The sequence below is a fragment of the Tauraco erythrolophus genome, chromosome 2 (genome assembly GCF_009769465.1).
Source record: "Tauraco erythrolophus isolate bTauEry1 chromosome 2, bTauEry1.pri, whole genome shotgun sequence".
Classification (NCBI taxonomy): domain Eukaryota; kingdom Metazoa; phylum Chordata; class Aves; order Musophagiformes; family Musophagidae; genus Tauraco; species Tauraco erythrolophus.
In genome coordinates, this window is record NC_141466.1 from 87680990 (window position 1) to 87704974 (window position 23985).

A 23985-nucleotide genomic window follows, 5' to 3' on the forward strand; every position below is an offset into this window, starting at 1 on the left:
TTCACTAAAATCAAAAAACACCTCCTCAGGAACAAAGCTTCAAAGAGCTGAAACTTCCTATCCTACTGTACTAGCACATTGTCATCTCCGGTAAAAAGTTCCTCAACTCACCTTCATACATAATTAAAAAGATATTAATTTAACTAGTTATAATACTAATTTAAATACAAACACATTCACCCTTGTCTCCACAGACATTGTACTTTTCTTGCAGTGTATAAATACCTGGTAAAGATTTAATATAATAAATGGCATTTGCTTTTAAAAACATTTCAATCTACCTTACTTATAATGCTCACACATTTAAGTGATCAGGATTCACACATGAAAATTAGCACAAAGTAAATGCTTTTTTCCGTGATCCTAAAAAGTGAGGAGGTGGTTAAACTGTATTTTATTTAAGTATTTTAAAGTTATTAAACTAAGTACATACATTAATATGATTGAGGATATTAAACGTTTGACTATACACACTCTAAGTACATAGTAGAAAACATACTAGGATATATGAGGTACTATCCATTTATTTCTGAAAGCAGGAATAAGCAACTGTATTTTAGGAGAACAGTCAAGTGACAGACTTACCTTCTAAACAGTGGGGAAGTCAGAATTGATGAATACAGTTTCACTGTTTCTAAAACTGAACTACAAAGCACTACTAGTTTACAGACTCAGTTCTTCAAATTACTGCTAAGCAATACATCATCTATCGTCAGCTTCTACAAGTCAGAGACTAAAATGCCTACCTCTGTCTTCCATGAACTTGTATAACTGCTGAAGAAAGTTCTCTCGTTCTTCAGGAAATGGTTCTATTTCCTCCTTTTTAAAGTAATGCACACAAGAAAATTATCACCATTTTGAGTTACAATCCTTCATTAAGAAACATACAGCAGTGATCATTTAGGTTAAAACGTTCAAGTTTGTTTTACTGTAGTCAACAACATGACACTATCCAAAGAGACACATGCTCTCAGTGCTATACCACATGGAAATAAGATTTACAAACAGTTTTTCAAAATATATAAAATTATAACTGTAAAGACACATTGAAATTGGGTTTTTGATTGATCACTGAAGTATCGTAAAGTGATATGGTAGTTCAACATGTATTCTCAATTTTGTCCATTTACACAGAAAGTTTGGGAGACACCACTATTAATGATCAAGAGATTATATTAGAAATTTCAGGTATATTTCTACTGCAGTCAAGTGACTCCTTAATGCCTGGATATGTTATGTCACTGTCAGTGATAAAGTGAAAGAGAAAACGGTGCTTGCACTTTCTTAGGAGTTCTAATCCACAGTACCGGCAAACCACAGCCAATGGCACTGCATGCATACTGCCATGGGGTACCGGCTGAATTCGTGGTGAGCAGGATCAATCCCAGAACTGAAATAACAATGGATATTTTGGATGTTCAGTTCATTGCACTAATAAACCTTTGTATTAGATTTACTTAGATCAACAAGCGGTGGAGCTTCATAGCAAAGCACTATGGTTTATTCTATAACACCTCATAATTTCCTTAGGATATGCGACTTGCCACAACCAGTACCAATAAGATATTAATATAATCAGAATTCTTACAAATTCTGACGACTATGCTACTTCAAAACAATACATCAAATCTAAGTTGATTAATTTTCTGCATACTTATTTTTAATATTAACTGTAAAGTTTCCAAAAATAACTAATAAAAGTTATTCAAGTAAATCTAAAATAAGTTATTTTTTTAGTGTATTTTCATTCCATGTTTATCTTGTCCACTCTTCAACAGACTCCTTGTACTAAATACTAAAGCTTCACCTGCCCTGAAGCAAGAGGACAAAACGTATTGTCTTTAAAGTTATAGTAAGACAGTTGAGAAATCAACAGAAATAGAATATCATTATTAAACATAACAGAAAAACAAACAAACAAAACCCTCCCCACAACATCTGCTGAACCCATTTAATAAAGAGCTGGATGGCTGAAAACAAGGTCAAGGAAGGCTACAGCTATTACCCCTTGAGTAGGTTTTTTTCTTATTCTATACTTCCTCTTCTCCATTAAATGCACTTGGAGGACTTATCAGAGCAAAGAGGCAAAAAGTGAAGAACCAGTATTCAAACTATGCTGAAACAGTTGTCATTTAGGTATCATTATCAACAGAAACACAATGAATATATTCCACAGTCTTGCAAAGGCAATGCAAGAAGAAAGTCTCTGTGAGGGGCATTACGTGATGAGCATCTATCTGATACCTAGTATACCAGCAGAGCTGTCGTGGTTTAGGCTGAAACCAAGACAAGAGCTCAGAGCAGGCTACTTCAGTGATCAAGGAGGACAGGCTGGGTAGAGAACTGCAACCAATATACATCCAAGATACATTCTCTCAGGGTGGGAGCACCAGAAATCAGGCATATCTAGCAATTCTTCACTGACAGCTATGAGGTGATGCTGCAGCCTGTATACGGTACAGACAGATGCCTCGTTAAGAATATTCCCATTTCACACGCAAAGGTGGTAAAGGAAACACTGCTAGCAAGCAAAAGATTCAGCTTGCAATCATAAAGCCTTAGTATGATCATAGAGAACAAATGACTTGAGTGGAATTGATACAGTTTTGGAGTTTGTTTTTACCTCACACGATAGGCACTTCAAAAGGACTTTTACCAGCGTATGTTGGATCATGGCAAAGATGATGAGCATCTACTTGGTTTTCTCATGTTCCTCACCAAAAAGAGAACACTTGCCATAAGAAAATGGTTCCACGGAGCATTTAGCTGAAGGCGGGGCAGGTGGGGGTTGCTCATTGAACTAAACCTTCAGGAAATCCAACAAAGCTTTTAAGAAGGAATGTATGCTTTTTAATATTAGAAGAACTAAAGCAAAGGTGAAGAGGCTGAATAAAATGCTGCCATTTCTTTCTCACCATAAGGTCCAACGCCTGAAGACTACTCTTACAAACGTGATAATCCACAGAGATGCCAGAATGGCAAGTGCATACTCCTTAATAATCTTCCTAACAGAGACCAAACCAGCTTTCTTAGAAAGCGTGCTAAGGGGGAAAGCTTGCTAAGGGGGAAAGCTTAAGATCCTGCATGCCTCTGAAAAACATTTTCATTTTCTCAGAATCTCTACTCATTCAGTACATATTATACTATGATAACAATATCTGTTAATAATCTCCAAACATTTACAGAATCTCTTAAACAGTCAAGAAGTTAGACAACAAGGTTTCCTAGATAATGGTTTGAAGCAGGCATGTCACACTGTCATCATTGGTTATTTCTAAGTTAGACAATCATAGTGCTAGCAGGTCACTCTGCAGTCTCTATGCATCTGTCTCATGCCACAAAGGTAAAAGAAAGTGGCTTATATGCATGATAATGAAATCTAGGAAAACAGCAACACGCTTTTTGCAACACAAAATTCACACAGTATTATAACCTAGCACTAAAAGACAGAGTCTTTATCAACTCTTTTACCCACAGTCAGATTTCATAAAGGAAAGGAAAGCCATTTTCCAGTCTGTTCCATTTGAAAAAAAAAAAAAAGGAAAAAAGGCAACTCCTCTTCTAAGAGGTGAACTACAGAGAATTTGCATGTCAACTCCTATGTATATAGGATAGGACCATCTATATATGAAGCCTGTGGTGACATATGTAAGAGCTTGTTTTGTTTTGTTCCAGTCCATGGGTACCAGGACCACATGGATGGGCTGAGGGCCACCAGTGAGAATTTTTCATGTCCTGGAAAGCACTACAACAACCTGCGGGTGCATTATGAGGTCCCAAGAGAAGGCCTACAAGCCCTGTTTGAGAAGAGATGTTGCTTGATAGCCAGGAGATTACAGGCACAAACTAATTAAAAAAAAAAAAAAAAAAAAGAAGAGGCTGCAGAATCTGCTCAAAGGCAGGTGGAGAGAAAGCACGCACGTCATTGACCACTCATGGAGAGGTGGCAAAGTTTTTACTTTACACCTTCGCAGTCTCCCAGCAAATCTTTAAATAAATAAATGAATGAATAAAAGAAGGAATATTCTGGTATGCCAAAGCCACAATCTCCAGGGAGGATGTATTGAGAGAAAGACCATAACCACTGAAGACCCAAATCAGTTCAGTTTCTCCTTTATAATTTCACTGTTGATGGGAATTTCAGTCTACTGCATTACTGGCAGTTGGATAACAAATTCAAAAATAGCTCTCAAACCCTAGTGCGAGAAAAAGTGATAAAGGGCAGATAAAGATTTTGAGTATCACCAGAAGGTACAGAGGAAGTAAAAGATTCAAAAGCCCCTCTTCCAGCCTCACAGCCAGCTGTGAAAACAAGTTCTTTCCACTAATTTTCTTCTCTCCTCTTGTCTCCATCTTTTTCTGGACAAGAGGCTCAGAGGAATAAACAGATAATTAGAAAATCAAACATGAGGTAGGACTCCATACTTCCAGGACAAAAAAGAGAAGAAAGGTGGAAGGGGACTGCATGTGTGGTAAGTCATGGGTATTGTGCTGGGTTTACGGGAGGGGCTGCGGAAATGGCCCCTGTAAGTAGCTGTGAAAAGTTTAATGTGCTGGCCTTACATGATGCGGTTTGGTAGCACAGGAGGGGCTGAAAAAATGGTCCCTGTAAGTAGCTGTGAAGAGCTTCTCTGGCTCCAAAAGAGGTCAGACCAGCTTCTGGCCAGGTCAGACCCCCCATCCCCTCAGGCCAGGGCTGAGCCAATCAGCACCTCTGCAAATGCCCTATTTAAGATGGGGACAAAGAAGCCCGAACTGAGGCTGGACCTACACTGAAGAGAGATGGGAGGTGGGCAGCTGGCCCTCCAGGTAGGTGGCTGCCCACACTGGGCCACCGCTACCTGACTGGAGATGACTGCAGCGGCACGGCTTGGAGAGCTCCGAAGCGCCCCGCTCCCGGGGTACCTTCTGGGAGTTCATCTTGTCGGGACTGCTGAGGTTTGTTGAGAGGACTGAGACCTGAGAGAAACAGCCATGCAGATACCAAGGACAGTGAAGATGGAGCAGGAGGAGGTGTGCCAGAGCTGAGATTCCCCTGCAACTGGTGGTGAGATGGCAGGCAGCCCCCCTGCAGCCCGTGGAGATTAACGGTAGAGATCCACCCGCAGTTCTTAGAGAACCCCACGCTGCAGCAGAGATGCCTGTGCCTGAGGGAAGTCATAGAGAATGGTCTATGTGAGCTGCTGGAGGCTGATGACAAGGCGCAGAGGCATCTGAAGCCCGTGGAGAACCCCATGCTAGAGCGGGTGGCAGCTCACTAAGGTGCCATGACTTTGTGGGGAAGAAGCCCGTGCCGGAGCAATCTGATGGGTAAGGATTGCATCCTGCGGGAAGGACTCACACTGGAGAAGTCTGTGGGCTGTCCTGTGAGGAGGGGATCCACTAGGCAGGGGAAAAGAGTGTAAGGAGTGGCAGAAACAACGTGTGACGAACTGATCTGCAACTCCCCCATTCCCTGTCCCCCTGTGCCACTGTGGGAGGAGGCAGAGCAGGGAAGAACGGAGGGGTGGAGGGAAGGTGTTTCTGAGATCTGGCTTTGTTTCTTGTTATCTTCTCTGAACGAGCCGTCAACACATGAAATTGATTTGTCCCCAACCAGAGTCCGTTTTGCCCCAGGGCCATGGTTGATGGGTGACCCCCAGGCCTTCCTTACATTTTTCTCCTCTCCACCTGACTGAGGGGGAGGAGTGAGCAAGCGGCTGAGTGGTGGCTTAGCTGCCAACTGGGCTAAACCACAACAGGTTGGCTAAAACAACCAGGCTAACAGCTCCATAGCCAGGAGAAAAGTTTATGACCATTTATGTGAGCAGCCATTTACATAGTATGATTTTAGCATGCACAGAACTCAGTCCATGGCCACAAAGGGGAAAATAAATCAACACTGTCATAATACACAATAAAGCAGATGCAAGACAAACTATGGAGGGAAACTACACCCTTCTGCACGCTACAACACACTGCATTATTGCAGAAGGGCAAACAACTGTTTATTTGGAGGAAGAGTGAATTATGAACTGGAAATTGATCTGGGACATGACTGACATTATAGCCCAGGAAGTAGTATCACCTTAAGAAACCCAAAGTTTTACATCAGTGAAAAAAAACCTCCTTTGTCTTTCAATACTGAAACAGCACGTGCAAAGAAAAGGCCAGTCTGGATTTACATTCAGCTGCAAGATATAATTGCTGATGTTTTCAAAGAAAACAGAGAGAAATCTTTGTTTTAAAGTTCTCAAAAATAATTTACACACTACATATCCTTTATCAGAAACAACTTAATTACTTTTTAGCTACACAGATCTTCCCAGTTTGAAGACAGTCAGACCTTCAACAGCTGGCAGGTAAGTTTCATTTAGAGATACACACAAGTAAAGGGAACCATTTTTCTTTTAGAAAAAACAATACACGTGACAGCAGACACCAATATCTACCCTTCGTCATTCTGTCCAGTCCCTAGTAGGTACTGCAACCCCTTCTGTCACTGCATTAATATCAGCACAGGAAAGACTCTTAATAGCATCTTCCTTTGAGTTTTAATTTCTATTTTTTGTTAGTCCCTAATGACTCAGTCTTTTGACTACATGTTTTTTGCTTAGTGACTCAAAAGATTTTTGTTAGATTTTCAGGTTGATATTTTCACATTAACTGATCTTTGTTGAAGAAAGATTTTGAAAGCTGAGAGGCAATAATGTTGCCTATGTAAACAGTTGCCTATGTTAACATATTAAATGTTCCCAAATGTTAAAAAGACCTACTTTAATACTAGTCTTGCTAATTCTTATCAGCTGTGTATCTATGCACTTTGCTAATTTCACTTGCCTCTTCCTCACTGCTGTTATCCTCTTTTTCTTTTTCATCCTCTTCCTCTTCTTCGGCTTCACTGCTGGAGCTGTCTTCTTTCAATTCTGTTTTCCAGTTACTAGGAACAGTTCTGTTTTTACGGAATTCAAGGGCTTGGTCAAAAGCTGTAAAAGGTCCAGCATTTGTTAGCACTGCGGGAAGCATCAGTTTGACAAAATGTTTTAACTAAAAAAAGTAGTCGGAAGCGTGGGATTAGGGGGAAGGGGAGAAGAAGGGAAGACTGCTAATTAATAATTCCACGCCCAAATTCAAAGAACTTCATAAACAACTCCGCGTTGTCCATCCTTATTTGTCTTACCCAGCCAAACTGGCCTCGTGTTCTCTGTACGTCAAGTTATTGCGAGCTGTTATTAGGATTATTACCATATTAGTGTCTATACACACAAATAAGGATCTTCTTTATTAGGGCATATATGAAAATTTAATTGAGAACGCTTATTCCAACAGGATTACGCTGTGGTTTACATATATTGAACAGGGAGAAGGAGGAAGAAATAAGCACAAGCCAGTTCTACGAGTTTGATCATGCAAACTCAAACTTTCAAATGAATCCACAATTCCAGTTTCTTGAGAGTGCGTAAGGACAACTTGCTTGTAACTATTAAGGGTACTATGGTGAGAACAACTCTGTGAAGGCCTAATGCAAAAGGCCGAATACTAAATAACCTACAAAGCCAGCATGTGCTGCATGATTATATCCTTTGTTTGACATGCCTACATTTAAAACAAGTGCAGTAAAGTGTTTTTTGTTTCTTGTTTTTTTTTCCAAAAAGAGTTCCTCTAGCTTTTCAGAAGTGTTCTCCTTCAATATACTACGCCATAGGAAAAGATCCTGTATTTTAGCATTTTTCAGACATGAACCAATCTACCATAAATTTGGTCCAATTTACATAACAAAGTAAATACATACACATGTGTTTTCTCACAGAAAGTTATTTTTACCTTGTTTTAACAAAGCATCAGGCTTTGGTGAAGTTTCACTAATCTCCCGAACATCTTTTCTTGGCACAGAAACGCTAGATAATTTAGAAAGTGTTAAAGAAAAAAAAAATATTTTAAAGTTAAATTAACTGTATAATACAGAGCTATTACTAAGACTATAACACACTTACTAAACATACAGAAAATGCATATGAAGTATATCTTGACAATTCTATAGTGTTAGTCTGGTGCAGTATTAGTCAGTGGATTAAAACCAAAACTTCTACATAAATTTGTTAAACTATCCTTATGCATCACTGCTTATTAAAAGAATTATTCTTCCACTAACAGGCAGTTTCTGGAATCTCCCAAATACATATTACTTAAAAAAAATCCCTCATGTTAACTTAACAAGTAATTACTCATCCACAAACAACAAAACCCTACCTTGCTTAAAACATTTTAAATGAGTATTAGTATAAATTGTCATGATGAAATGAAAGACTCCCAAATCAAAAGAACAAAGCACTTTTTAATTTCTACTGTGTCTATATCCAGGTAAACAAATCTGAACTGCAGCTTTGTGGGGGTGAGGGGTATGTGTGTGTGTGCGTGCGCACATGCTTATGTGTGTTTCTCCAGCGACTTGCACTGATGCCTGAATAACTATCAAATGGTAAAGCAATAGCTTAGACTTAGTAAGTAATTAAACTATAATGAAGCTGTTGACTATTTCAATATCCTTTCTGCAAAAACACTGTTAAATTGAACCACGCACAATAAATAGCTGCAACTTGAAAACTAAAAACTAAAACCTAGAAAAAATAATTCTATTGTCATCCATCAACTCCACTCCCTGACCAACGTGAGTTTAAGAATAGAAAGTTCTTTATTCTATTGCAAACACCATACAGTCTGGTTTTCTAGGTTTCTCTATTTTCTTTCCCACTTTAGAGTAGTATTACAGCTCTTTTCAAAGAACATGATAACACACAGCTGTAGTCTAGACTGAGATAAACATATGCCCTACCACCACAAGAAAAGAAAGAGAATTTCTGTGTGTGTGTGGCATACAAGTGTGCATGCACACACTCCCACCCACCCTCTTTTTCTATAGTGGGATAAGCTTATGGCCACATCTCTGAAAAGCAGTGCTCTATTCCAAACAGAGCAGGAAAGAGTCTCAGGCCATTCTCGAAGTCACAAAATACTCCTTTGATTGCCACCATTGTAACAATGAAATTAAAATTAAGACAGATAGATTTATGCATCCCATTATTAGTAATGACAAAGTTCAGGACTAATTTCATCACAATGTAGGCTGTTAACAGTTTCCTAAACATTAGAAAAATCTTGGCAGAAACTTACTGATATTCTTAGTACTTTACTCAATACATCTCATACTACATTTTACTTGACTGGTATAGAGGTTAATAATTGAATAAAATCTACATTCTTACTCACAATTTGCCATCTTTGAAAGAGCGAACAAGAATATTGTCTTTTTTCACTGCAATATCGTCACTACAATCTGGGCAAACCACCTGCAAAGATATTACAAATGCAAAATTTAGAAAGAAAAAGGAAAACCAAGAGAGTAATAGTACATACCAATGCTCTCAAAAACCCTTTGGGCTCATTTCTCTTTAGAAACACTGAGATGAGAACAACTGAGATCCATCAAAACACAGGAGTGATGACCTCCTGAAACTACTGAATGGATGAGTTCATACTCGATTCCTGGAGGGAATTGATGGCTGCTGCCAGAGACGCAACTAAGAATACCATCTGACAAAAGTTAAGTACCTGCCATGCCACTACAGATTATTCTACTACTCATCCTATAAGGACAGAGCTTCCATCACGTGCTGCCACCTGAGTAAGAGACCCCTTCTGAAAAACTTCCAGAAATTGCAAAGATATGATCACACACAGTTTCAAAAACAAAGTCATACAAGATTTACGAACTGCAATTTTATAATGGAGGATTCATAAGTTATCCACCTAGGAGAGAAGAGCACCTCAAGTAAAAGTATTATTATAGGTTCTTTAATTCAAGAGGTAGACTAATCAAGTCTAGCACTGAGACGACAGATTAATTATTTGTGGCAATTTTAAAAGTGACTTAAATACTGTTAAATCAGTATACAAATCACAAATTAAAAAGCTTCAGGAATTTAATAAAAAAATATATATTGAGTTTCAAGACTTCTTGAACAGAAAAGCAACCCTCTCCATCACTCATCTCTCGTCTCTCAAAACACGTGTAGTGCCCTGAAAGTTAAGAAAATTTGGGCCGCTATCAAACCCCAAGGAGCAGCAAATGATGGTTACAGGACTGATATCCAAAGTAATTCGTTTCCACTACCAATCTTAACTGTTATTTGCTGTAAAGGTTTAGACTAATCCCTGAACTTCTTTTCACATAATGAACTTGTACAATGTCCTCTGTGCTTATACAAAAAGCGTATCTGTACACAATGTCATTAATAACAAAGTAATTCTGGGATATGTATTCTTCAGCATATTAAACCTGAATTTTAATTTAATTATTCACACAGCATTAGCATAATATAAAGTTAAAGCAAAATTTATCAGTAATAAGATAGAAGTACTTTGTTGGTACAGTAAAGGTAACCTGCTTACAAGAGTGGAGAGGCATAGATACAGAGAGGGGATTAAAAAAAAAAAAGCAAAAGCTATTTGGGGTATAAGTCTATTCTTTGGCACAAACCTTCTTGTTAAATGCAATATGATGTTTATTTGCAGAGCTATAAACCTGATTACTAAAATAACAGTTAATCTAGGATAAGCTATTTCAGAGTCAACGAGCTCCACCCTCAAACTTTATCCCCCTACTGCTTCTCATTCATTGAAGGAAGCTTTCCATGAAGAATGAGCTATTCCAATCTCCAAATGAAAGCCAAAGAAATAACAGTGTATATCTTTAGTATACCTTGGGAGCATAAGCAACAGTTCAGTTAATCTTCAGGGCCTGACCCACAGCCATCCTGAGTAGCACGACATTAGTCACATGCAAGCCCAAGACCTACCAGAGAGCTGCCACGGAACCTGCTGTCATGTGCACGACCAGAAGGGCTAACCCGATGGTGTGACATAAAACAAACAGCTCACGCTAGTCTAACTGACCGCTAGAGCGCTGCTGTGAGGTAGGCAACATTGCATCAATTCTGATGACAGCTTTCAGTAAAGAAACAGCTCAATTTTCTTGTTTATTACTGAAAACCTCTCTTAAAGCTATCTGTCATGAACATAGTATCTCCTTGGTGCATATTCTGCCCTCTCCCTTGTTGTAAAAAAGACTTCAACGACTCATTCTCTCCCACCAACTTTTCCAAAAGAAGTCCTGCTGGAAAGCCTCTGAACCACATTACAAGACACAGGAGGCGGCAAGTGGAAAGTTGCAACTAAGAGCTATTGCACAGTTAGTTGCGTATAGTTAAAATGTTGCTCTATGGCAACTTTTCAAAAGCAGAGCACAAGTCTTCCTGAAATTAGATAAACATTTTAAGCTTTCATTGCCAGAGAGAAATTATTCCAATATTTACAATTAATAATCAAATAATTAAAAAGCATGGTACTAGAAGGTACCACATATGGAAATACGTTAATTTCCAAATACATTAGTCAGTCTATATGCAATTCTTAGACTAATAGTGATGTTTCATTAGAAGTTTATTTGTAGAAAAGTGTCTTGAAATCAGAATAAAGGATGATAGAAAATATTTGTTCAAAAAGACCACAATGTTATTTTAAGAGAAATTTATTTGCAATTCTCCACTACCTACCATAGCGACAAAGAAAAAACATTTCATTTTATTATCAAATGTGTTTACATTGAACCTAGAAAAATAATATCTATGTAATCACTAAACTTAATCACTAAACTTCTGCTCTCTTTGCACTTCTTTATATTTCCTCCCGTGATAAAATTTAGTAGTTCAGAAAAACAATATGCAATAGCCTAGGAAAAAAGCCCTGAAATTTTATCCAACAGTACCAAACGCACTGTTGAGCTGGAAATAGGTCAACAAGCTCTGGCTGCCTGGAAAAACTAAAGCCATGTTAGCAATCACTTCTTGTAAACAAACATACTTACATATATAATATTTCCTTTGACTATTATGATACAGTCCAATTTGAAGAAATGTATTAAGTTCTAAGAAAAATACAGATTAACTCATCAAACATGAAAAAAAACCTCATTCTTCATTGCCTAGAAAATGAATGAAACTTTACAAAATTAAAATAAAGATGAAACTCTTACCAAGGCTGGAAACCATAGAGCTTTCTTTTTATCCACACTGAAGCAGTCCACACATACAACTTTTCCTAATAACTCATCACTTTGTTTCCTATCATCTTCATCTTCATCGCTGGAAGAGGATGAAGATTCTTCTTCAGGACTAAACAACAGAAAAAGACTTAAAACTCAACTATTCAAAATTTGCCTATTATACTTATAGGAGATCCAAAGCTAATTGTCAAAAAGGCATAAATAATAGGGACCTGAATCGCCTGTTAAGTGTTTTATGATAAAAATTAATACAAGTATTTATAAGGATATTACAAAAAACAACTCAAACTCAGAAACGCACATCTACGTGTAATATATGCAAATCCCATACAAAACACCACCATGCACCCACATGGAGGAACAGAAATGCACTGTCAGGACACTCAAAACAAGAATTCTGCCCTAGTGAGGCACTGTTCAAAAATACTGTTGCAGTTGTAGTTTTGGACGAACATGAAGCTAAACTGTTTTGATTTTCCTCTTAATCTCTCCACGCTTTTACTCTAACAGCCATACAGAATAAAAAGCTATCTTGAGAGAGGACAAATCTCTGAAGAAGAAACATCAGCTATGAAGATGAATAGCAAACAGAAAAAGAAGTCTATTAATCCTGGAACAGTTCTTTAAAGATGTGCAGTGAAGCATTTCAATGACTGTTTCAATTTCACATTGAACAAAAGTGCTGGAACGTAAGTACATGGGCAAAGGTGCAAATATATTTTGATTAAAAAAGGTTCTGCCTCATTGTTTTGACTGTTCCAGTACAAAGTTGCACCTGGTTTTAACCATATGGGGAGTCTAAATGTGTAAAACTACTCCAATTAAAATTACCTGTGACTAATTTTAAAAAATAATTAATAATTAAAAAAAAAATCAGCACTTCTGGCTTTCTCTAGATATATGTATTTTTTTATTAGTCACTTTGGAGGTTGATTTTCAGAAAATACAGTGTGCTCAATGAGCACAAAAGCTGAATTTTAAAAGCTGTCTGCCATTTTTCACATAACTACTTTTGAGTACAAAGTTCAGTATTAACAGAAGATTCACAGTTAGCACTTGTTTAACAGAAGACAAACGATTTACAGTCTAAGCTTAATTACCATATTTCATTTTCCCCATCCTAACTTTATGTCATCATTTGCAGTGCTGATAAAGCATTGGGTTTTTTTCCCACAACACCCTTTTTTAAAATAATGATTTCTTTTAAAATACAGTTATGAAAGTCTTTCAGGCTGCTTTCTGGGGTTTAAGAATCTCTTGTGGCAAGAGAAAGAAGTCAAGGACTAGAGAGAAATCCATGACTGTTTTAGAGAGAGCACAACCTAGCTCAGTTATACCAGTATCTGTGTAATTTGTCTTTTTACTCAGTTCAGTCAGTATTAATCACAAGATAAAGATAAGTGTGTTGTTTCTGCCACAATAATGTCCTGTACAGTTTGGGCAACAGAGAAGACAACAACCCAGTCGGACACCAATGATGCTGCAATCACATTCTCTGTGGTATATGCCAGCTTTTTCCATCTTTTTCCTTCAATACACCACAAATCAGTAAATCAATAATTGAGTAAATGTATAGTACCTCTACATATATAGGGCAATATTTATTTCAAGCTATCAAAAAGACAAGAGCATGAAAGGGTAATCCAAGCATGAAAAGTTCCTTCCGACCTCAGCTACTACCACCTCAAAACTTCCAAAACAACCAAAAAAAAAACCCCACAAAAAATCTCCACCCACAAACAACAAAGAGTAACAGTCAGTGGAGTATTTAACACTGATTTTTCAAGATCACAACTACCAAGAATTCTGGCACCTAGGAAATCAAGTTTCTACTTTTGAACTTTGTTTTTCTATCAATAAGCTTTATTGCAAACTGTAATACTGTTCATCTATTTCTAAAAGCCCTACAGAGACCTTGTAAGGAGAAATCAAAGGTCTACATGAAGATTCCAGTACCTTCTACAAAGACTTCGTATCAGCTGGACAAAGACTGCATTGTAATAGTTTTAGTTTGAGTCCAACACATTTGTAATACTACTACTCCACCACAGTAAAGCTTCTGAATGGAGCTTAACAACACATTTCCACTTGGCCTGCCACTTTCTTTTTTTTTACTTAAATAACAAATCCAAGAAAAAAAACTCTTGCAATACCTAGTACTGTTTTAAATACTGCTTACATGAAGACTTGTAATTTTTGCATGCAACACTACACATAAAACTGACTTTCAGTCTGGGTGCTAAACAACACTTTTCATATAGCTTCCTGATTTTTGAATAAGAGAAGCCAGAACATAAAACTAATAAAACTACACACACACTGAAAGGTTCAGAACTGAATACAGACAGCACAGATATAAAGATGTTCAACGTACATATGATTGGATCTCCTTCCTCTGTTTGTTTTCTTTCCTATAACAGGAGTGCCAAAGTGTTCAGGATTTGTGAGTGGAAGCTGGTCTAATGTCTGTTGAAATGAAAAAATACATACACACATAAAAAACCTGGCATAAGTTATTCTCCAAACCGTAAGTTCGTATAATCCGGTTAAAGTAATTTTTTGTCAATACAGAGACTTTCTCATTATAAAGAAATACAGAAGTACAGCAGAGATATCACACTGCTTTAATTTTAAAAAGTAATGCGTTTTGTTTGGGGGTGGTTTTTTTTTTCAACACTTTCTCCCCACCTCCAAATAATTAACTTTTGTCCAACACACAGACAATTCTTCCCAGAAGTCCTGCCTTTGGAGGAGAGAATTAAGAATCAGAGGTGGGATACTCCATCTCCACAGGATGAATTTTCTGCTCGACCTATCATCACACTAAACACCCAATTATCTACTTATAAAGCAACAAAGGTTCCCTATGAAATGAAAATGCAAAATAATGCAGTAGCAGCAAACATGACAAGCTAATTGTATTTTTGTTAGTTATTCATAATTTGATATGGGAGAAAAAGATTCCAAAACAATTTTAAAGAGGTTGCTATATTGATAATCAAGAGGGCACTAACTGATACTATATTAGAATCAAAACAAAAAGAGAGAGAGAGAAAGAACGAACTTTCTCCGTTCAAGGAGAATGCTAAAGCACCAACAGAAGGACTGAATGGATATGAAGTATCTTCTTTCCCTAAGAATGATGCTATCTGTTTAAACGATAACTATTCCAGATTTGAAGGCTCCTGATACACAAGAGCATTTTTGTATAGGCACTTATTCTTGTTCCTTGAAAGAAGGCATAAAGCTTTCCAAAGTAAACATGGTCCTCCAAATGACATTTCTGAATTGTGCATGAGTTTTTAACCATGAAACACCAAGAACTTCAAAAGTATTCTGTGTCAGACAGAACTGGACATAGAGGACAATAAAACTGTTTTTTTAAATCTTAAAGTAAATGCACAATCACTTCTGAGTGTGGTGGACACCCTAAAAGATCCCACAGGCTTGGAAAGTCAGAGATGAAGCTAAAACAACATCAGAACAAGATAATTTTGTGGCACTGAACTAATTACAGAAGAAACTGGCGATGTAATTTTCCCTGCTGAGTAGCTATACAATCATGAGGTAACTATCAGAAACGCACAACATGCGTTTCATTGAGGGCCAGTGACAACGAATTGCGTACCAGTGACTTTTGGCAAGACATCAAAAGCTAAGATGAGAAGAGCAATGACCAAACAGAGGGGAGTCACCTGAATGTAAGGCTTCTTTGAATCTGACAAAATCATCTAAAATTACTCTCGTTCAGCCAAACGGGTCACAAAGCAATACTAGCTGACTGAAATTTTCAAACTTCTTACTACAAAGTAATACTCCTCAAACCATATTAAGCTAGTGTTTATGGAACAGAACCAGTCTAATTTTCAGGAGTGCTGATCTTTACTAACAAAGAGCTAACTGAAGGAACGCAACCTTTAAAATTATGGCATTTATATCTGAATCCAGATTTAGACATCTAATTAGGCCCTCTTCTTTACATGTGTTTAATCCTGACTTAGGATTCTAGAAAGTACCTGAACTTTCACAAGAACACAGCAAGCAGGCAACAAGCTCAGCCAACTATAATAAAGTGTATTTATGTAGAGCAAAAATCCCCATCTTCAGTAGCTTTCCAATAAGCTAATATGTTTACATAGATCTGCCCATCAGTCTAGATTGTCTTACAGAACAAGAAAGAATAACCCTCATTCTGAAATTTCAACTATTTAAAATTTGCTATAAATGCCTGAATACTTGAGTATGCAAATCACCTTTAAGGTATGAACCAGCTTCAAAATACTGGTAACTGTCTTCAAATCAGGAGGTAACAGCAACTTATAATTTTCCTTTTGAAGGAAAAATACAATCTTTCAAGTTTATCAGCTATTACAAATTAGACTTGATCATCTACCTAAAATCCAATAGAACTTGATTATGTCCGAAGAGATACATTAATTTTTTTCATGTGCCATATTTTGATTTTCTCCAATGAATACTTACGGATAATTTTTTATATAAAGCAAAGTAGTTGTGTGATCGCTGTTTTGTGTGTGATCTACAATCTATGAACCATTAATAATAAAAAAAATAAGAAAACAAAATGCTGATTTTGTTTCTTAACTTACACAATTTGGTGAAATGTAATTGTATTTCTTGATTTTAAAAAAGAGTAAGTCAGACCCCATAGACTGTATTTTACATAATTCCCTTTTTTATAGCATGGATGTACATAACATACTGAAGACTGAGGTATTAAAAATATCACTTTTAAATTTTTCTAAATAAAAAGTTGTATAAAAATTCTTCAATTACCTCACTTTCAGCAAAATGTCTTTCTCCTTTTAAACACAGGGAAGAGCGTCTAAGAGTCTTCTCATCACCATCATCAAATACTGTCACCAGGCAAGAAGTGAGGCAAGGAAAAAAAAAAACAGAAAAAATAGATTTTTTGAATCAGGATATCAGTAAGTGATTGGTTTAGGTGTCAGAAAGAATTAGATATATATTCCTGTATTCAGTCCTTAAAATGAAGTGGTACCTGGATACTGCTGCATTTCCAGTAAAACATTTGCACAGATCAACCAAATACATAAGCTGCTGTCTGACCACAGCTGCTCCATGCTTGCATATGTTAAATGGAATTTTAAGTAATCAGTAATTGAGCAGATAATTCATGGATCAGGACACAAAATTAAAAATCAACACAAGCTAGAACTGAAAAGCTATTCTTAAAGCATTTTCAATTTTTACAGAACTTTACTACATAACCAGAACTCCTACAATATTCAAATAGAACTTACGCTTACTATGGAGAAACATAAGCAGATATTTTGATAAGAAAGTTACAGTTTAATGTCTAAACTTCAACATCTTTCTCTACTGACTTCATTCAACTATGCTATAAAGCAACAGTGATATCAGCCTAAAAAAGATGACAGTCGTCAAAGTGCAGACAACCATCAAAACCAGCTACAGCGCGAGAACTGTGGAGCTCCTGGTTTCTAGGCTTTCTACCATCTTTGCTATCACTAGGTTAACTAGAAACAAGTTCGTAATACCATTGGCTTCAGCTACATACTTTATCCTTTTGAATCCTGAAATGCACTACACACTCTCAAGGTGTGGATCTTCAGAAGCTGCTAAACTCATCATGCAGAAAGCAGGTGTTTGACAAGTCTTCTACAGGTACTTAACGGACGAAAACTTGGTGACAAGTTTTAACTCTCGGGCTATGCTTGCACTGCTCACTGAGACGAGAATTGACCTCCTCTCCACTCCCCTCCCCAACAGTGATAACAACTATATTGCTGTCGTCCCACACTGCAGTGACCTTGAAGTCTTTTGTGGGCACAGAAACGACCTCAAGACTAAAGTATTACATTAAAAGTTAAAAGTTTCAGCTATTTCTTAACATGTCTCTTTCCCTTTCATTCAAATCTCCTCTTCTGTCCATCAACAGTACTGCTGAGCCTGATTCTGTCAGTCTCATTAGAAGTCAATTAAGTGGTAGAAAACTAATAAACTTTCACAAACAACAGTCAAAATAAGTGTTAAGAGAACGGCTGTCCACTGGCAAAAGATGCCTGGCAAGATTAGAGAGATTAATTTTCAGCCACATCTGGCCTTCAAATAGTGGGAGCTATACTCTATTTTCAATACTTACTAATTTAAATAATCATTATACAAAACACAAATTACATCAAAATTCTTGACTAGTCTTTATCTGATATGAAAGTAACTTTTACATAGTTCTGAGAATTTTTCATCTCTATATAAAATTCAGTGTTGTTGACGAACAAATTTCCCCTTGTGACTACCATTCCCCAGTCTATGTTTTAGACTACAGTAATTGCTGAGTCCAGTTACAGATGCACATCTGCCATTTCAAAATTTGTTGAAAAGTATCAAGGGCAAGAACTGCACAAGAAAACACATGGATTTGGAGCTGTATCTCAAATGGTCAACACATAATTAAACCGCCCCCTTGCCTAAGTGAAGTAGAAGGCAGCAAGTTCCTAATTCAGTCTGTGTTAATTAACATAACAGTCTCCTTACATAATGAGAGATTAAAAAAAAAAAATAAAATCTATCCACTTCAAGGGATAAGCTGACTACAACAGAGGTAAACCTATTCAGAGCTACGTAGGTAACGACATTATGTATCCTATGTGGTAATCTGCTTGTGGCCTCTTCCCTGCCAGAGGGAATCTTAATCTTGTTCCGTAACGTAAATACATTCAAAGGAAAAGCTTCACCTCCCTGAAAGACTTGTGTGCCCAGCATAGCACATATGGCTGTGATGTATATGACATTCTAATCTAATGGAACATCCTCGAAACAATCTACTGAGCAGATATACAGGAGTGTAATGCATTTAAAACACTTACTGTGAAACTGCAAGGAGAAGGAAAAAAAAGAGGCAACTTAATGCAAATAAAACCACTTTGAATTCTGACAAAAAGCAGTGTAATGATAAAAAAAGTGTGGAAGGCAGTAAGACTACTTTTGAACATGCACAAATCTGTATTTTTAGTAAAGCAAACAATCCTATGATCAAGAGTTAAATGTTAAGAATACCACTTAAACTTTCTCAACACACATTTGTATGAATGATGAAACAGTATCTAGTTACCAGGATTGGAATATGTTGATCTTTCAGGAATTTTTGTAAGACAGGCAAATAAACTAAGGGCATTTCATGTATTTATGCTACATTAATTTAAAAGCCTATACCAGTTGAGTTTTTTTAAATTTAATTTAGTTCCTATCTTCCTTTGGTAGGAAAGCAGTAGTACCAAAAAAAACATATAAACAAACTGATGTACAATTTCTACTCCGACAACATCTTATAAGACAGACAGGGATACTCTTAAAGCAACCTTGCCCATCCTTCAGTGTTAAAAGAGTTCTCAAGCAGCTCCAGAATGGTTATTCCTTTAAATTCTATATGCTACTGCTGCAGTGGCATAAAAGGTCTTAAGTAACAACTTCTGGAAAGGTACTACTTTCAGATTTATCTGTCCTTTCACAAAGTTTTTGACCGAATTCTAGTAATTTTATTTACAAAATCATTAACAATGCAACTAATTATTTACTTCTCAACAAGTCCTAGGACAACATTAAGTAACTCCGCTGGCCAATATGTGTGCTAATTCTGAAATCTGGTAAATGGCAACTATCTCTTCAAGCAGGGCCTTCACTCAGATCTGTAAAGTCATCACTATCTGTAAAGACAATTTCAGCCTCATTCTGCTCGCCCTCCTGACAAAGATTATTCTAACTATCCACTGCTAGAGTCACTTCTCTCTCAAAGTGCATTACATAGCCAGCAGCTGCGCTACTTTTACTGATTCTGCAAGATCAACATGCTTTTGTCTACTTCTATCTACAAAACACGGTTTTCAGTCTCAGCTCTTACATCTCCTCTTCCTATTTCTCAAGTTCAGGATTTTTGACAGACATCTTTGACTAACAGACTGCAACTCCATGACATCTGCCTTCAAAACTTAATCTGCACGGACTCTTCTTGCTGAGCTGCTAACCTCACGCTTTCTCAGAAGCATAAACATATACAAACAACATAGTTCTAAACCAGGTATAGTATTTTGCTCTTAGAAGCTCTCGTATCTGATCCACTTCTATATGAATTCCCAAAACACTATCTATAATGTTAGTTCTTGTCTTTCACTCCATCCTAACCTGGTCTCTACTTTACTTACACGTTCTACTGGTCTTCATCTTCCCATGTCCTAATTATCTACCAAGAAGAGGAATACGTAGTTTCTCAAGAACCAACACATTTCCTGTAGTACCTTTAAGACTACCAGTGCACAGATGGAGTATATGTTAACATTCTACAGTTGACCAGTTTTCCCCATGACAGATTGATCTCCTCGTACATAGCATCAAAGAGTAAACTCATGCAGATAAAGTCTTTAGAAAAAATATTTAAAGGAAAAAAGAAAAACAACAAACTGTATTTGCTTGTGAGTATGTGGCTATATCATCTAAAGTCTGAAATGTCACATTTGAAACTAGGGAAAACGAAAAGATTCTAAAAAAAAATAAGGTATGTCTGTTTTTATAGCAGCTGTTATCAGGGCTAAGTCAGAGTGTAGGGAAAAATAAGTATTGCAACTGATGTTTTACAAGCATTTATTTTGCCTTTTTTAAGGAAGTATGACAGTGTACTTTGCTTCAGAATATTTAATGATAGTGTATTAAATATCTGAAGGAACAGTTAGCAATTATAGAGCAATTCACTAGGTCTTCATTTGGGGTCCCAACTTCACACTGTGAGGGGTACAGTTTCTTATAAAAACCCAAAATACCAAAATAAGAAGCTTAGTTTTTTGGGGTTTTTTATACAAACTTTGAATACCTAAGCATCTCCAAAAAACCTCTCTCTCCATGCTTAAGACATGTCCAGGTCACAGGCTTATTTTTAAGTCAGAAGTTTTATTCAAATACATAACTATTTCTCTTACCTACAGTGTACCAACTTGCATCTGTTAATTTGTTGATAACTGCTTCCTGGTATGTTCCATCCGGATTCTTCACTTCCACAACAGTTCCTACCTAAAATATAAAAGCCACTTAGCACAGGAGAGCTTCTTCTCAAATAGGCAATGAAGCTAACACTTTCGTATTTAGCAAACAGAGTTAAGTTCTAACCTACTTCTATGTTAAATATACCATACTTTTGGAATTTTATGTGAATATATTTGTATTCCTCAAAACTTCTTTCTTTCATTGCTCTAAAATAAGTCAACTAACTGAGCTGATTATTTCCTGCCAGCAGGTGGGGAACAAGAACTGATCTGAGTGATGTCATTCTCTTGTATAAGAGCTTGCACACTAAATCCTCCAGCTGAGTTTTCCAAAGCAACAGTGACTAAAAATCAGAGCTAGCTAAACTTCACAGCTTTAAGGCCAAAAAGAACAAAGAGGCTTGCATCAGCCTTTATGCTGCATTCCCTTTAACTACAACGGAAAAAGTTAACAGGAAGAGTATACTAACTCTACCTTTGCAGCATCACCTTTTATGCTTCGTGATCCTACCTGGCCTGTGTAATAAATTGAACCTTCCACTTTCACCCCATACTGCATATACACCTTTATATCAAATACTGAAAAAGAATGCTTTTCAAAGTGTTAGTGAAGTACAAAACAAATTTATTACCTTTAAGGGACCCTTTATGTGGTCATCCTGCACTTCCACTGTTGAAGAATCGTGTCTGAAAGTCACCTAAAAAAAAAAAAAAAAATTCAACTGACAATCACTTGGTACAATTGAGCAGCATAAGCACATGCAGATATCAATAGTCCTATTACTCTCATCTTACAGTTAGGCATCATAATCATTCTACTTGCTGAAAACTGTTACATTCATATATTCTAGAAATATGATGAGATAAATTCTTAGTCATCAAAACATCAAAAATTTTTTTTATCTTTTGGAATAGAACCACTACCTCTAAAGGAAGCGACAAACAACAGTTTACCAACAACGTTCAATGGCTCAAAACTCTCTCTGCTGTTCTCTTCATGATTTGAATTGGACTGCTCTAGCACCACTTCAAGAAGGAGTTTCAAGAGTTGTGAGCATACACACTTCTTAAGAAACATTTATCTTTCAGTGCTCTGAAATCAAACAGTTTTAGCACTTATATCTAACCCCGTATCATCAGGTTTTTTGCTTTTGCTTATTAGAGTGCATTTCCCTCGCTCATGGCTCGGACTCACACAAAAAAAAGTACAGGACACTGCTGTCAACCAAAAAAACCCCGAGCAACCCAAATAGCCTTTCTGTTAATGTCAGCCTAGCCTACATGCTGCTAGTTGACTGGAAGTAAACGTACAGATAGCTAACTTTTCAGTCTTTCAAAACTGGAATAAGTAAATCCCAAAAGTATTTCCAAGGTATTTTCCCATGTCGTTAGCAGTGTCTTTAATGCTGCACATGCTGTCCCCAGAAAAAAAAAAAAAAGGTCTGGAAATTCAAACTTATGATTGAGTTATCTGTATCAGATGCTACAGATATTCACCAAAATTAACTTGCTCACAGGATCCTCCTGTCAATTACACATGAATTTTTATTTTTCACTGGGGTTTTATTCAGGGAAACTGAGAAAATTCTGGCATTACATTTTATTAACACTCGCTTGGTGTAAGTATACGATGTTTTATTTAGTATTCACAATAAGTAAGAACGCAACATCGGATTCAGCCATGTAACAGTAACTCTCAACTACAGCAATCATACATTAAATCTGAGGACTTGGTTCACGACTTGACCCAAGGTTATGCCCTCACTATTGCTGAGAGTTTCTCCATAGTACACAGCAATAGCGAAATTTACTTCGGAACAACAGCATTCTCTAACACCTGCTCTCCTACTTAGTCTCCTCAGGAGGAAAATTGAAGGAGTTTTGCAAACTTCGAAAGGAGCAAGCAGCCAAGAACAGCACCTACGACCAGGACTAAGGAGAGCCTACCTTGACGGGTTGATTAGAAAACAAATACACTAAAACGCTTTACTGCCTTCCAGGTCCTACTTCATGAAATAGTCCTCTTGTCCATCTTCTCTTAGAACCACAGCAATATGTATTGCTGTGAAAGTATGTTCTTTTTAGACCTGCATTGTCCCACCTACTGATGGCAAACACTCTCCGTCCACCTGACAGACAAAATAATACTTTGCAACCTGAAAGCCAGACAAAGGATTCAGGCTAGGAATTAAGTACCCTCCTGAATTTCAGCCTGACAGATACAGGTATTTATTCCTCTCTTTTGGAAGATTTATCTAGAAATCAAAAGTTCAGTTTAGATGCAAAGTAATCTGAAACCTGTGGTCACTGTTGGCTCATACGAAATACCCAGTATATAAATTCTGATTTAGAGACATCTGTTTTTATTTACTTTCTGTAATTATCTCAACTGTGTTTTACAGCAAAAAGGAACTCTATCCAAAACCATGAGCCAGCCACAATGTACTATGATGAAAAGTAAACAAAGCAAATTGTTATTGTGTATTCCAGAATGGTTTTTCTTTTTAAAGGTGCCTTGCGGCTTTGACTCTTTTGGGGGAGAAGATTTTTGATACCAACAGTTTTTGCTTCTTGAGATATTCATACGTACTCAAAAAACTCACTGGTTATTAACAGAAATATTCAAACTCCAAACTCAATGTGACACCACTGGTCTTTCTGGAAGCTGAGAAAAGTGATGTCAGTATTTGTTAGTGTGGGTTTTAATTCTCACAGCATTTGTCAGTGTGAATCTTTTCCACCTCAGGCAAAAGATTAAGACATTCGGCATATCATCAACCTGTTTAGATTCAGCTGGAATTTCCCTTTTTTCTCACCATCCTGAAAAGAGTCCTGGTAGGCTCTACACAGCAG

General features: G+C 37.0%; 1 protein-coding gene across 1 annotated transcript in view; it reads right to left on the reverse strand.

Annotated features, from left to right (window-relative positions):
* ARID4B (AT-rich interaction domain 4B) overlaps nt 1–23985 on the reverse strand; it is a 96458-nt gene that overhangs the window by 34868 nt on the left and 37605 nt on the right. Inside the window, 9 exon segments of the mRNA XM_086631575.1 lie at nt 747–819; nt 6820–6965; nt 7804–7877; nt 9247–9326; nt 12071–12209; nt 14475–14566; nt 16895–16974; nt 21070–21160; nt 21765–21830. Of these exon segments, the coding sequence (XP_086487701.1) occupies nt 747–819; nt 6820–6965; nt 7804–7877; nt 9247–9326; nt 12071–12209; nt 14475–14566; nt 16895–16974; nt 21070–21160; nt 21765–21830 (841 nt within the window).